At 36.4% G+C, this 14840-nt stretch overlaps 1 protein-coding gene across 1 annotated transcript in view; it reads right to left on the bottom strand.

Moving 5' to 3' along the window:
- LOC134850922 (uncharacterized) overlaps positions 1-14217 on the bottom strand; it is a gene marked incomplete in the record, with an annotated part of 66924 nt that extends 52707 nt beyond the window's left edge. Inside the window, 9 exon segments of the mRNA XM_063866729.1 lie at positions 3387-3488; positions 3868-3969; positions 4285-4383; positions 7473-7577; positions 7915-8130; positions 9266-9376; positions 9978-10097; positions 10752-10846; positions 13707-14217. Of these exon segments, the coding sequence (XP_063722799.1) occupies positions 3387-3488; positions 3868-3969; positions 4285-4383; positions 7473-7577; positions 7915-8130; positions 9266-9376; positions 9978-10097; positions 10752-10846; positions 13707-13902 (1146 nt within the window).
- Between the last annotated feature and the right edge of the window lie 623 nt (positions 14218-14840).

Below are 14840 nucleotides of genomic sequence, written 5' to 3'. Positions count from 1 at the left end.
AAATGTAGAAGAACGTCATATGGGCGACTTAAAAGACAGTTTTTTGTATTTTTTGAATATAAGGTCCCTCAGATGCCATCATGACCAACTCGTTATAGATATTAATCAGTTAGAACAAAAACCTTTGATTATTGCGCTATGCGAAACCTGGCTGTGTGATAATGATTATCTGAATCTCTATCATCTTGATGGCTACCATCCCTTCGTTTCTAAACACCGGAAATATCAGCGAGGCGGGGGATGTGCGTTTTATGTGCGCGATGATGTGAATTTTCAGTTAAACAATATAGAGGTTCATTTCGAATGCATCAACATATCTATCGTATATAAATCAGTCAAAACTAATATTTCCGTTGTCTATAAACCCCCACAGAGCAAAAATGAGGTTTTTTTGAATTACTTTGAGAATTACTTTCTGTACTTAAATGCTTTGAAAACTAATTTTCTTGTTTGTGGAGATTTTAATATCGATACTTTAGATTGCAAGCCAATTTCCAATTCTTATGTTAATCTAATTAAGAGCTGTGGTGCGCATATTTTGAATAGAGATCCAACTCGCATTACTCCAACATCGAGTAAATGTATTGATCATTTAATTGCTAATTTTGACGCCAACGTAAAAACACTGGATTCAACTACTTCTGATCATTTTCCCGTAATTGTATCTGGTTACGTGAATGTTGATCCGCAAGAAAATCAAGATTACTGCTATAGAAATCTTAAAAATTTTTACCGTGACGATACATTTAAAAATATTTATTCCTCTTAGAAAACAAATTGTCAAAATTTTATGGGCTTAGTGATCCCAATGAGAAATTATGTCTGTTAGTTGAATCCATAGTTTCATCAATTGATGGTTTTGCTCCCTTAGAAAAATCGAAATCACAAAAACAGTCATGGGTTACCGATTCAACCAAAAAAATCCTCAAAAACCGCAATCGGCTTTTCAGTAAGTGGGTACAAAATCCTACTGAATTGAATAAACTGAAATATTCTCAAGCTAGAAATTTAGCAACCAAGTTAATAAGAAATGAAAAAAGAGTGTATTACGACAAAAAAGTTGGAAATGGTAGAAATTCGAAAACGCTGTTCCAGGCCTTTAATGAATTTTGCAAAGGAAACTGCAAAAACACGAGTTTTTTGGCTGCTGATGTTTTATATGAATTTTTTGCCTCAAATGGCGAGAAACTGAGAAATCTTGAATTCGATTACAAACAAGCGTTGGGTCATGTAGATCGCATCGAAAAATCAATGGTGTTTTATGAAATTACCCGCAAGGAAATTGAAAATGCCATATATAAGTTGAAAAACAAAGGTTCAAATGGTCATGATGGCATAAATAACAAAATTATAAAATTATCGCAGCCTGTAATTTCTGTAAGAATTTGCAGCCTTTTCAAACAATGCGTTAAGAGTGGTTATTTTCCTCAAGGCTTAAAAGTTGCAAAAGTTATTCCCCTTTTTAAGGGAGGTTTAAAAGATTCTTTGGAAAATTATAGACCTATTAGTTTACTAAGTTCACTCAGCAAAATTTTTGAAAGGATAATATTCAATAGAATGTATAACTTTGCTAATAAGCAGAAGATTCTTTATGAAAAACAATTTGGATTTCAAAAGAAAAAGTCATGCGTGGACGCATTAATCGAATTCACCGAATTTATTAGAGAGGGATGGGACAAAAAATTGGTTGGTCAATCATGCCTTGTTGATCTCAAAAAAGCATTTGATACCATAAATCATGATCTTCTTTTGGCAAAATTGGAAAAATACGGATTTAGAGGCCGGATTCTTTGTCTTGTAAACAATTACTTTACAAACCGATTTCAATTTGTTCAATCTAGTCGCTCGATGTCATGTGGAGTACCGCAAGGGTCAGTTTTAGGTCCGTTTTTTTTTAATATATATAAATGATCTTCCGAAAATTGCTGAAGGATCTGAGGTTGTTCTATTCGCTGATGATACTACAATATGCAATGCAGAAAAAAATTGTTGCGATAGTTTTGATAGCTCGTTAAGTAAAATGGATAGATGGTTCAAAACGAATGGACTTTGTGTCAATCCTGGTAAAACTCAAATAATGAATTTTGGTAATAACTTTTCAAAAGATTACTTTGCTTTTGGTACTACAGTTCAAATTACAAATGTGTGTAAATATTTAGGCATTTTTGTTGATAAGAAACCTACTTTCAAATTTCACATTGAACATGTGTGCAAAAAATTAATTAAATTTTGTGGCATTGTCTGGAAAGCTAGGTATATTTTTTCTAAACAGCAGATGCTTCGCTTCTACAAAGCATATGTAAATCCTACAATCACTTATGGAATTTTAATATACGGCAATACATACCAATCTCACCTTACCGAGATAATGAAACTACAAAAAAGAATCTTGAGAGAAATTTTTTTCAAACGTAGATATGCATCAATAGAGGAAATTATGGACGAAAACAAATTGCTTACTGTTTTTGATTTATACTTTTTTGAGATGTTAAGGTACTTGTTTATGGAATTGCGATCGGGTAAAAAAAATAGTTTTCTGTCTCAGATTTACTCCCAAAAAAGTGGACCATGTACCAGGAGCAAAGCGAAAGGCGTAATTAAAGTGGCAAAAAATTTTCTACTACCGCTAAACAGAGATCGCTTACAGTAAGAATTGTGCAGGCTTTTAACTATTTAAAACAAAATGACTTGATACCTGTTAATATACATGAAATGTCAGAAGTTAGTTGTTTGAGACTCTATAAACAGTTTTTTCAAATTTAGTATAAAGACAATCAGGACCTCTACAAACTGTTTTTAGTTTCAGCCCTTAATTTAATTTGTTTGTTGAGTTGATGCTGGCTGTCTTCTCTTTACTCTCCAGGATATCCTACTCGATGAGCAGTACTGCTCTTTAGGATCTCCCTCCAGGCATAATATATTGCTTTTGGCGTTGTATATGTAGCTGGTAAAGTAATTCAAATTTCAAAGCTGCTTGTTTTTTTTTGCCGGGCGCTCTCCTTTCGAATTTCATGGTTCCAGCTCGAATAGAACTTCCGAAAAATTTCAGGTTGATCGAAAAAACTGGATGACGAAAAATTTGTACCAAAAAACTGAACCCTTTGGGTAATCAGAAGAAATAAGCAGCCCCTGATTTCAATCCTATTTAACGCTCGGCTGGTAGAAATAAGCGTTATTTTACTCGGATGAGCACTTCAATTTTAAGTATGAAAAATCACTTGAAGCGGATAAGTTTGGGATCAAGTTAACATCCTCTTCCTCCCCCCCCCCCCCCCCCCCCCAACGGCGCTGGGCGGGGGGGGGGGGAGGAGGATGTTAACTTGGTCCGAAGTTTGTACAGTTGATCCCAAGACTCCTAAAAATAATTGAAAACCAGTATTTTTTACCTTAGTCCTGGCGGCAACTGAGGCTTTGAACTTGTCCACCAGCAGTTCCACAATTGAAGTGTGACCTCTCTCGGCCGCTATGTGCAGTGGGGACCTGTCCAGCTGGAAAGCAAAAACGTTCAATTTTAAACTAACTGCTGATCTGAATCCATGTTTTTTGCGATAGGATGAGGGAGTTTTTTTGCGACTGGGTTTGCATACTATTTTAAGTTTGTGTAATTGAAATACTAAATTTTTAGCTGAAAATTGAGACTTAAAGGTTCCTATTTTGAGGCATGTTTTAGAGGGTTTTAATCGAAAAATTGCATTTGACTGTAGAACTTCTACACTTTCTTTCATCAAAAATAACTACAACTTCCTATTATATTTAACTTCTTTCAAAAGCCAACAGTTAGTTCCGGCTTAGTTCTCAGAAAAACACTAGACGGTCAATGGGCTATAGTTTAAAGTCAAGAGTTTCAGATGAAGGGACTGTTCTGACCATGTCTGATAGGTTTGGATTGGCCTTCATGATGTAGAAGTATTTCACAGCCACTTCGTCTCCCTCCCACGCTGAGATGTGTAAGGGCACGTGACCTTCAAACTAAAACAGAAACAGGAACAATTATTTTTTTACAGAACAATGAGCTGAGTTGAGAAACCAAGTAGGCGAGTTTCCATAACAGCTAATTTCTAAAAATTGCTAATCTTTGACGGATGTTGGTTAGGTCATTAAATTACGCATAACTAAGATATCACACTCGCGAGCTCAGCTTACATTGTGGTCACGCTTACAAACTTCACTGCAGCTTATTTTAAACAAAAATCATTGCGAAACTAACACGATTTACCCATTAATACTCTCGTTCCATTATGATTAGAAATGAACTCTCTTAATTGATAAATTTTGATGTCTTACATTCTGTATGTCGACACTCTTTGTGTACTCGCAGAACAGTCTGATCAGCTCAATGTCCTTCTTTCTACACGCCAAGTGCAGCACAGTATCCCCAGTGTCCTACATTTAAAGAAGAACCATTATTGTTCCGACTTTCGATACGAAAGTAACGGAATATTTGTGCTCGGGGTGGGTTTTTTTTTCTTCAGACAAATTTCGACTTTTTAACTAGCCATTTTTGACGGAATTTTTTTATATCATTCAAAAGGTATTGTTGTCCTGAGCTCAAATTTGAAAAGATATTTCACCTGTGATCATTTTTCGTAAAGTTATGAGGGTTTAAAGTTTGCTATTTTGGCCATTTTGACCAATTTGGGACAATTAACGCGCGATGTAATTCGCGCTATTAACGCGTAAGCGGAGATTTAATCCGTCTTATAAATCGTTCCAAATTGGTTGAATGAAGCTTATTTGCCATAATTGATTTGTTACTAGGAGCGAAATCTATTCTTTTGTACTGTATATGGCGTGTGGGGGGATGATTTTCATAAAAAATTTCAAATTTTAGAAGAAAAAAAATTTCGTTTTATTTTATTTCAATTAATTTTTTTTTATGTTATTACTGCTGCTCCATAAACCTTAAAAGGCAGTCGGAACATTCAGGGCTTCGCCCTGATACGAGCAGTCTTGTTCATATTTTTTTTCTATTAGGATACAGAACGTTACGAGGCCAAACTGTGTATTCTGTGAATTGTACGCAGATTTCGCAACAGGCCGAACACAGGTTTGTCGCGAAATCCGCAGCATTGCTAGTTTTTTACAATTGCTAGTATTTTTCCACAAACAAATAACTAAAACACTGTATTGCTCAACATTGCTCCAGAAACAATTGCGGAATCCGCAATAAAATTTGCGGAATCCGGAAAAGTTTAAAGAAGTCACAAACAAGAAATTACAAAAATAGTTATATAGAGTTATAACATAAAGTGACGCTGTCGCGGAATCAGCAACTGTAAATAGATTCCTCAAATATGTGAGCGGAAACCGCAAATGTTTGTGGAAACCCGAACAACTAGCTATCTATGCTTGCTGCGGAAGCCGCGATAAAAACTAATAAGCCGATAAAACGTATGTTACCTGTAAACGAGCACGGAATCATTTACATTTTGGAACAAATCTAAAAGTTTGTCTCTGAATTTCAGTAACCTACGGACACCAAACTGTGCGCCTATTTAGTGCACATTAGTATGGCCTCGTAATGAAATCACTTTGAAAACTTGTTTTTATAAATATGCTAGGATCGTGAAAATTTTTTTCACACAAAATAACAACAAGGATAGACGGTTGCTGTGCGCGGAAAAAGACTGTGCGTGGAGAAAATTCAGAAAAAAACTACAAAAAATTTTTTTCTCCAGATTAATGTCGTTTTTCGAGCGAAGTCTCATGAGAGAATTATATCAACGTGCAGAAACTTAGTGAAATAGGCATAATCGACAACAGTAGTTTTCAAAAAACAATAATATACAAAGACATTTCCCTAAATGCCCGATTTCCATATAATGAACGTAAGAATTTAGACTCAAACTCAAAAAATGTAAGTCCGTTTTTTCGACACTAAGACACCTATCTGAAGCTTTTTACTGTTGTTCGAAGCACAAATGAAAAATTTTTATTTGCTAGAAGAGTCGACCCATTTCGATTATAACTTTTGGTACCTGAACATGCGTGAAAAAAAACTAAAACACAGCAAAATACAAAGCTTCTTCCCATTTTCCATTGCCGTTCTCAAAAGTGTTCTCAATTATGGCTTGCTCAGAAATACAGTATACTTTTTTATTCAGCAGACATCGAAAACTGCAGAAGACTTCACTAGAAAACAAAAAACGTCAACAAAAAGGAAGAAAAAGTTTGAGTAATTTTTCGCAAGAATTTCGACAAAAAGTCAAGCAGCAATTATTTAGCAAAAACAAGCAATTTGCATACACAAAACTTTATTTTTTTTTTGAAATTTAAACTGAAAGTAAAATAACGGAAAACTCTTAAGTTTGTAATGTGTCCACTTTAAAAAAAAACGATTAATTTTTTTTGATTTTTAGTCTACTTTTGAGCGAGTAAAGTCTTATTTATGCTTAATTTAAGACGTGAAAACTTTTTTTTTGCCCAAATTAAATTAAATTTTGAAGTCTTCAGCGCCCTTTTTGAATCAAAAATTTGAAAAATTCTAAAATTTTCTGCAAAAAAGTTGAAATAGTTTTAGTTTTCAATTTTTTTGAAATTTTTTATGATTCGATTTCGTTTTTCTAGTAATTTTTCTTCAAAAACTGTTGCCCAGCTTGTTTATTTTACTATGACTGTCAAATGTACCTATACTCTAGTTTTTTGGCTTTTTTATTCAGCTCTTTTTTTCATATCACGACGAAAAAAAAACCACAATAATTTGGAAAACGTTGCTGTATTTTTTTAAGAATCACGACGAAAAAAAACCACAATAATTTGGAAAACGTTTCCGTATTTTTTTTAAGACTATGGTCGGAAAATTCTGTGCTACTTGCAAATGTAACCGGCGATCCTTGTTCCAATTGGTTTTTGCTTCAGACAAAATTTTGAAAAATAATTTTTTGTTGACCCACCCTTGACCCGCCCTTTACTACGTACCCACGTTTAATGACTGGCTCGAAGTGTAATGTTTTAAACATTGATTTCAACCCTTTTTGTTCCGACGACTTTTTGGATTTTTTTATCACGCAGAATCCTAAAAACTGCTAATAGGTCATCTGATTAGGTAACATGTCAAAGCTCATTCAGTGGTCAGTCAGATTTTTAATCTTATAAAGTTTTGAACGAGTTTTTGCTATTCGGTCTTGACTTTAGCAAAAGGCGAATGAAACTGACTGTATTTACAGGACCGTCTCTTCTTAGTTTTCATCTAAAATTGCTTAACCTATTGTAAAAACATACTATAACATGCGAAGTAAATAATTCCAAACAAATCAAAAAATTGTCAAGTTTTTTTTTCGCTTTTTCTGTTTTTTTTTCTATTTGTATCAATAGCAGGTTGGGGCTATCTGTGCTACCGGCATAGTAACCCCGGCTACTTTTTTTTAAAATTTATTTTACTCCAAAACGTTTTGTCTGCGCAGCATTAAGTTCCTCTTCTAATTTTCTTTTTTAATTTACAGATGACTTTACTTATTGCACATCTCACTGACCTTCCTCTGAGTCTTGACCTGTTCGTCCCCGTGGTAGGCGAGGAGTTCCCTACATACAGCCGCGTTGCCCACCTCCGCCGCCTGCATGATCGGAATCAACCCATTCTGGAAAAAAAACATACAAAAAAATTAAGCGAAGTTATCCCGAAATCCAGAAATGTCTCGAAAGCTTTACGAAGAAATTTTCTAATTTTGGTTGGCCTTCAAATTTCCTGGTTCCGTTCAAGCTAAAACTCAATTTGATGGACTTAATAGGTCTGCAACAAAATACCCTTCTTTGTTTCTTTATATCTCGTATCTAATTTTCCTAAGCGACAGCCAAAACTTAGTGTCATCTAAAAAAAACTTAAATCATGAAATCAATGCTCGGGATTTGGCATTTCATTATGGCTCCAAAATCTTAATTGAATTCGTTAAAAACAAACACTATCAATTGATTCACCTTATCTTGAAACAGTCTCCCGTCTTTAGTATCCTTGTCTTTGTCTTTGTCCCTCTCTTTGTCCTTGTCCTTGTCCTTGTCCTTGTCTTTTGAGTGGGTGTGAGTATTGCTGCTGCTGTTCGTCTGATTGGAAATCCACCTGAGAATCAGTCTCACCACCTCCAGTCCTCCTGTGTTCCTCGTGCATGCAAAGTGCAACACACATCTGCCCATGTCCTACACAACAGCAAAATAAGCTTAGAGTAAATTTTTGTTAAATCAACATATTATCAAATTACATTATTCTATCATGATCAATCATTTTTTTTAACACTTAAGACCATTTATCCACGGAAGAAAGGACCAACACAAAAGCTGTACAGCTCATCACGGCGAACAGCTGTTGTGCCCCTGTTTAAAAACTACGTGCAAACTTTTTGGTTATTTTTCTGGGCTGGGTACTGTTGCTTCACCCTCAAGCAACGAGCACGAATCATGGTGGGCCTCGAACATCCGACCTTTCGATTGAGAGGAGGAGACGCAACCACTTCGACACCTACCTGACTCCTACCCAGGGGCGAAAGGTCCTACCCGGGGGGGGGGGAGGGCGGACGCCCCCCCCCCCCCCTCAGGGATTCGACCCCCTGCCGACCCAAAGGGTCCCCCCTTTGATACTTTTTCAGAAATCCATTTTTGGCCGACCGACCCTAAAATTTTTTTAAGGGCGCCTTTGGCGCCAATATATACTAACTTTGAGGGGGAGCGCGCGCCAAAAAAACGCGATTTTTTTTTGTCAAAATTTTTCAAAAATTGCCCGAAAACGGCTTTTCCGACTGTTTTTTCAAAAATTTGCCTGCGGCGCACAAAATTTAGCCAAAGTAGGGGCAAAACAGTGCTTTGGGAGAGCTCGAAAAATCAATTTGGTCGACCTAAAAAAAAAAAGGTCGTCAAAATTTTGGAAAATTTTTTGAAAATCCGCCCCCCCCCCTCGAGAAAATCCTAGATCCGCTCCTGCTCCTACCATTTTGAATCCTACTTGTAGAAACACGAAACGGGGGCGTTCAATAGTGCCGTAGTATAACAGTGCCGAAAAAATTTATTGTTCAACAGGGCCGAAAATCATCAATTTTTGGCTCTGTTGAACACTTTTTTCATTTTCGGCACTGTTGTACTGCCCCAACGAAACTTACTTTTTTTCCGGATTTTTTGGGAAAAGGCGAGTTCTTTGTTTAATTGTTTGTCTTAGGAATTCAACAGCCCACCGCCGAAAGATTGTTTGTTTGGTGCTTTTTTGTTGCGTCAGTTTCTTGGAGATTTTAGAAAACGTTCAGGGGCCAAAATCAGTGCACTTTTTTCAAACACAGTTTCTTACCCCTCCCGGAGTGAGAATGTCTCCCCCTCTGGCCACTGTCTTGTTCAGCACGAACTTCATCAAGTCCACATTGGCAAATGCACCAGCCAGGTGAATTGCCTGTTTCCCATCCTGGAAAGAAACCAGATATTTTTAAAGATTTTTCTCACCCATTAATACCTACTAAAAAATATCCATCCGCCTGTATTATTACAACGCCTATGTATTATGTTTTTGATTTTGTAAGAATTGTGTTAGAGTTATATAAGAATTGTGTATTATGTAAGAATTGTATCATACGATCATCAGCATGCAAAAATTGAACCTTAAATCCTCTCATGCAACAGATGAAGAGATTCATAAGAAGAAATAGTCAAGAAAGTGCTGAATTTTTTTTACTGTTCTTTTCCAATATAGACCCCCCCCCCCCCCCACACACACACACAGTTAGATATTCAACCTCCAGAACACAAAAACGCTGCTATAAGAAAACGGCTCGACTTTGCCTTTTTAGCACGATGGATGTCTATAATAGTACTGCGTTTTTTCGCCATATGATAAATAATCAATGCGAAAGCAACAAAAAAACTTAATTTGGTTAATTGAAAGTAACAGCTTGAAACTTACTTCAAAGATTAAAAGAAACAATTAATCAGACCAGATGATTATGGCGATCGATATAAATTAAGTGTATTTTGATGATAAATAGCTGACGACCTTAGCTATTTATCACCTTGGCTTTGACAGTGAGTGATGCTCCTAGGTCGAACAGTCTCTCAGCGACCACTATTTTGTTGGCGGCTATCGCATGGTACAGAGGAGTCCACCCCTTCTCCTCACTCACACTGTTCACCTACACATCAGAATGACCAACTAGCTTCCCAAGCCCCCAAGCAGTTTAAGTTTGGAAGAAAAAATTGGGGGAAAGAATTTTGTAACTTCCATAGCTGATGACGCTAAATTTTTCTAAAATTGCCTTTGAAGCCAATATATATTTTCTTAGGGGGAGGATATATACAGGCGCAGATCTATGAATTTCTCGAGGGGGGAGGGCGGATTTTCAAAAAAAATTGAAAATTTTGTCGACCTTTTCAGAGCTCTCCTAAAGCACTAAAAAGATGCTGTTTTGGGCACTTTTTTGGAAATTTTTGACAAAAAATGGCGTTTTTTGGCGCGCGCTCCCCTTCAAAGTTAGTATAGATTGGCGCCAAAGGTGCCTCTAAAAAAGTTTTAGGGTCGATAGGCCAAAAAATGATTTCATAAGAAGTACCAAAGCCTCCCAAAACGTGAAGAGGAAAAAGTGACAAATAGAAGAGTGCCGAATCGCTCGTTTTAGTAATAATGTACCTTCTTCACGATGCGTAGTAAGAACAAGGGTTTGCAAATTACGTTCGAATTTTGATAATTTTCTAAATTATCGTCTATTAACTGTATCGAGAAGCGTTCGTGATACCACGTCACCGTCTATTCTTAAGCAATACACCACACACGATAGGGAGACACGCACCTCAGCAATGTCGGCTGGTCTGAATTTGTCCATTTCTCTCAATGTATGCTCTACTATGGCCCAGTCTCCACGCTGCATCAGAGACAGAAGACGCACTGCAAACAAGCGACAAAATCAGAGGGTGTATAGCCAAGTAGCTGAAGCGGATCTTTTCAACTATTCCCCCCTCCCCCTTTTGCAAAAAGGAGGGTCATTACGAGGCCTTGCTGTGTTTTTATGGGCAAATGCGGATTCCATGGTTTAGGCAAATGCGGATTCGACGGGGAGATTTGTTACATTGGTACCAAAGGGGAAGGGGTAGTTAAAGAGATCCGCTGGAGCTCGGTCATGCCATAGATCTAAATTGAGTGATTGACAATACGAGCCAAACTGTGCACTGGATAGGCGCATAATTTGGTGTCTGTATGTTCCTGGATTCCGGAGACAAGTCTTTGAACATGATGGAATCCACTTACAAACTTTTCGTGGATTTCGCGTGTAACGTAACTTTGTCGACACATTTGTTGTGTCGCGGATTCCGCAACCAGCAAATATAGCTACTTGTTCTGGATTCCGCAACTGTAAACGGATTCTGGAAAAGTAAGCGGTTCCGCAAATGTAAGCGGATTCCACAAATATAAGTGGATCGTAGTTTTGTTTTTTATACTGAGCTGAGCTAGTCCTTGCGTGAACAATTAAAAGCTATAGCCACAATTATTATCCAGCAAATGAAGAATTTGAAAGCACTGATTTACCTATCGTTAGTGAAATCCAATAATTAATCTCAAATCATTGTTCAATTAAAGTTTTGAATGTACCCCTTCAGTGTTTAGAAATAATGAACTTTTTTTAATAATTCAACATTATAACACAAGAGTTTACCTCAGTTTGTTTTTATTGTTTAATACTTGAGATGATCGTAAAGGTTTTCATTCTTTCAGAGTTTAATATCGGAAAAATGTTCATTCTTTCAGTATTGGAGATAGGAAAATTGTTCATTGTTTCAGTATTTGAGATCGGAAAAAAGTTCATTCTTTCAGTATTTGAGATTGTAAGGTGATTCCGCAACTAATATTTTTGGAGCGGTTTTAAGTGCTACAGTGTTTTGAACTGTGGATTGCAAAACAGCAAAAAAGATCAAAGAAAAATAGCAATGTTGTGGATTCCGCGACAAATCTGATTGACCTGATGCGAAATCCGTTTCCAATTCACAAAATGCACAGCTTGGCCTTGTATTGGCAACCACTAAAAACAATTAATTTTGAACAAAGTTGCAATAAGGGGGTAACGATGACACCAGTGCTTATAGATTATTCTATCTTCTACTATACTTGAACTGTAAAGATTATTAAGGAGAACTCATGTGCTTTCATCTTTGAGATAAAATTCACTTTTTCTCAATAGTTCTCTTTTTTGTCTTTTAATTTTGCAGACTTTTCATTATCTCTATTTGAACTGTCGCAAAGTCTTCTTGATAAAATTTCTTCCTCAACGTCTCACTTGTAAATTAAGACGGAAACATCGTAATGTTTGATCTCAATGAAAATAAGTATTTTTTCTACTCGAATATAACAAAGCTGATTTTGTATTTTTTCAAATACTTATATAAGACTTCAAGAGCTCAGGTGAACAGAGTCAACAATGTTTTCAATATTTTGAACAATTTTTTTGAAAAGATTACCGTGTGATTTCAGATAGTTGTTTTGAATCGAAGTTGACACGGTCTCAGCAATCACGTTTTAGTAGTTGGAATACAAGAATATAGACAGTTCTGAAACCTAAGAGCCTCAAAAGCAGTCATGATGATTTTGGTTTTTTAAGGCACTGAGGTTTTTTTACCGTATTAATGGCCTTCCTGCTTAACAAATTCCAAAACAGTAAAATTTCCCTCCAAATTTTTTTTTTCACAGAAAGGCACAAAAAGAAAACTTTACATCTGGGATAACTTACTTGCCCGCCAAATGTCAGGAAAGAAATTTTGAAGCTCGATGGAATTATCGATAGATTATCTTGGCTTTTCAATTCCTATAAAACTAGCAAATTAAATTGTATCAATTTTGATTTGGGACCAATTGGGCAATCTCTCCCCCCTAATGACCAATTGAGCTATCACCCCAAACAAAAACGGTCAAAATATCTAAATTACTTTATCAAGCGCAAGCAGATAGTTTATGTGTTCATAGGAAGCAATCAGTTGACCGAAAGAAGTATATTTTATACGAGTGCCAAAAGAAGTGAAAAAGATACAACTTTGTTTTAAAAAAGTTGTTTTCAAGCGAGATTTTGTTTGCGCGACCGTTGCTTCGAGAAAAAAAATTACAAATGTTCGTGCTCTAACTTTGTAGCTGAAGACTGAATAATGTTCTCCTCAGCACGTTAGCTATGTACGCAAGAGCAATTTTGTTCAATAAGACGCATCAGTTTTAGCGATTTTTTTTTGTTCTGAAAGTAGTTTTTGAGTTGTGATATTTTAAGTTCTGATGTTCCACATTCGTTGGAGAACCTGGCTGATAGTTTCATATCATTCAAACTGTTTTCAAGTAGTTAAAGATATGATGCCTCAAGTATGTTGCCTCGTGTGAATGGGGGGGGGGGGATATTGCTTAATTGATCTTTGATTCGCTGCAAAAAAAAACACTTATCTAAACCACCGTTTATCTGGACGAGTTCAAAGTCCAAAATTTATTCTTTCTTGTTTTTTTGGCATCCTCCCTCGACAAAATAACAAAACAAGGAAGTCTCTAATTTGGTTTTAAGACTCTTTTTTTTATGAAATTTTAATATAATTGACAGTTTTTAGACAGACACATCAGCTAAAGCTTAGAGACAAGAAAAGTAGAGAACTAGAAAACTAGAAATTAGATAACTAGAAAACAACCAAATTTTTCAAAAACTGTTTACAAAGTTGACATTTTGTCTGTCTTCAAGTGAACTACCATAAAAAGCTAAACAATGGAATCTATACTGTGGACTTACTGCATCCTTCATTTGTATTCGTCTCAACTCCCGAGTCGGGAGAATGCCTGTTGTTTGCATTATGATTATTGCTGCTGTTGTTTTTGTTGCTGTTGTTGTTGTTGATGATGTTATTGTTTACTACACTTCCCGTGGCCAACCCCACGCCCTTCTGCTGAGCATCGGTATCTCCCCCAACGCCGCCCGAAGGGGCCATGGCTCAAGAATAAAAGAAAAATTTATAAATATAACGCAATCAAAACTTTACTTGATTGTTTTTTTTTTGGTCAATAAGAATTGAGCAACTTACGCAGCCGAAAACAAGAACTTTTCTTTAATCACAAAAATTTCTCTCAAAATCTTAGAAAAAGTCAAGTTTTATAGAAACCGACACAATAACACAAAAATTGTCGATAGCGAAAGTAAAAATACAACAAAGGAAGCATCTTATGGAAACAGATATGTTGTTTACTGTGGTTATTTGTTTTTAACTTCCCTTGGAAATAATAACAAAATGCTATCTGAAATGTGAGTGTCTTGTTGATTCGAATGTACAACTTGGGATTAAGCAGCAGTAACTATTGTGTCTAAGCAGCTTTTCTAGACAGGTGTACCCGTATAGCCAATGTAAATTTCTGTGATGGAGACTTTTTTATGTAGTAGCTGTGCTCAAGCATGAACTAAAAAAAAACATGGAGTGAAAAAAAACTGACAACTGGTTGAGAATGTCTCGACTTCGTTTTCTTGTACAAAAACAACAGAAGACAGCAGGGGCGGATCTAAGATTTTTCTCGAAGGGGTGGGGCGGAGAATTTTGTCGACCTTTTTTTTCAGGTCGACCAAATTGATTTTCTGAGCTCTCCAAAATCAGCTTAAGGGCGCATTTTGACAAAATTTTCTGCGCCGCAGGAAAATTTTTGAAAAACCAGGCCAAAAAAAAGGCGTCTTAGGCTTTTTTGGAAAATTTTTACCCAAAAATTGAGTTTTTCTGCCAGCCCCATCTCAAAATTAGTATATTTTAGCGACAAAGGCGCCTTTAGAAAAATTTTAGAGTCAGTCAGCCGAAAATTGATACCTCAAAATAACACAAAGAGGGACCCTTTGGGTCGGCAGGGGATCAAAACCCTGAGGGGGTGCGTCCGCCCCCCTCCTAAA

This window comes from Symsagittifera roscoffensis, chromosome 7 (assembly GCF_963678635.1).
Source record: "Symsagittifera roscoffensis chromosome 7, txSymRosc1.1, whole genome shotgun sequence".
Lineage (NCBI taxonomy): Eukaryota > Metazoa > Xenacoelomorpha > Acoela > Convolutidae > Symsagittifera > Symsagittifera roscoffensis.
The sequence above is the reverse complement of the archived record's forward strand: the minus strand, read 5'-3'. Positions and strand labels throughout refer to the sequence as shown.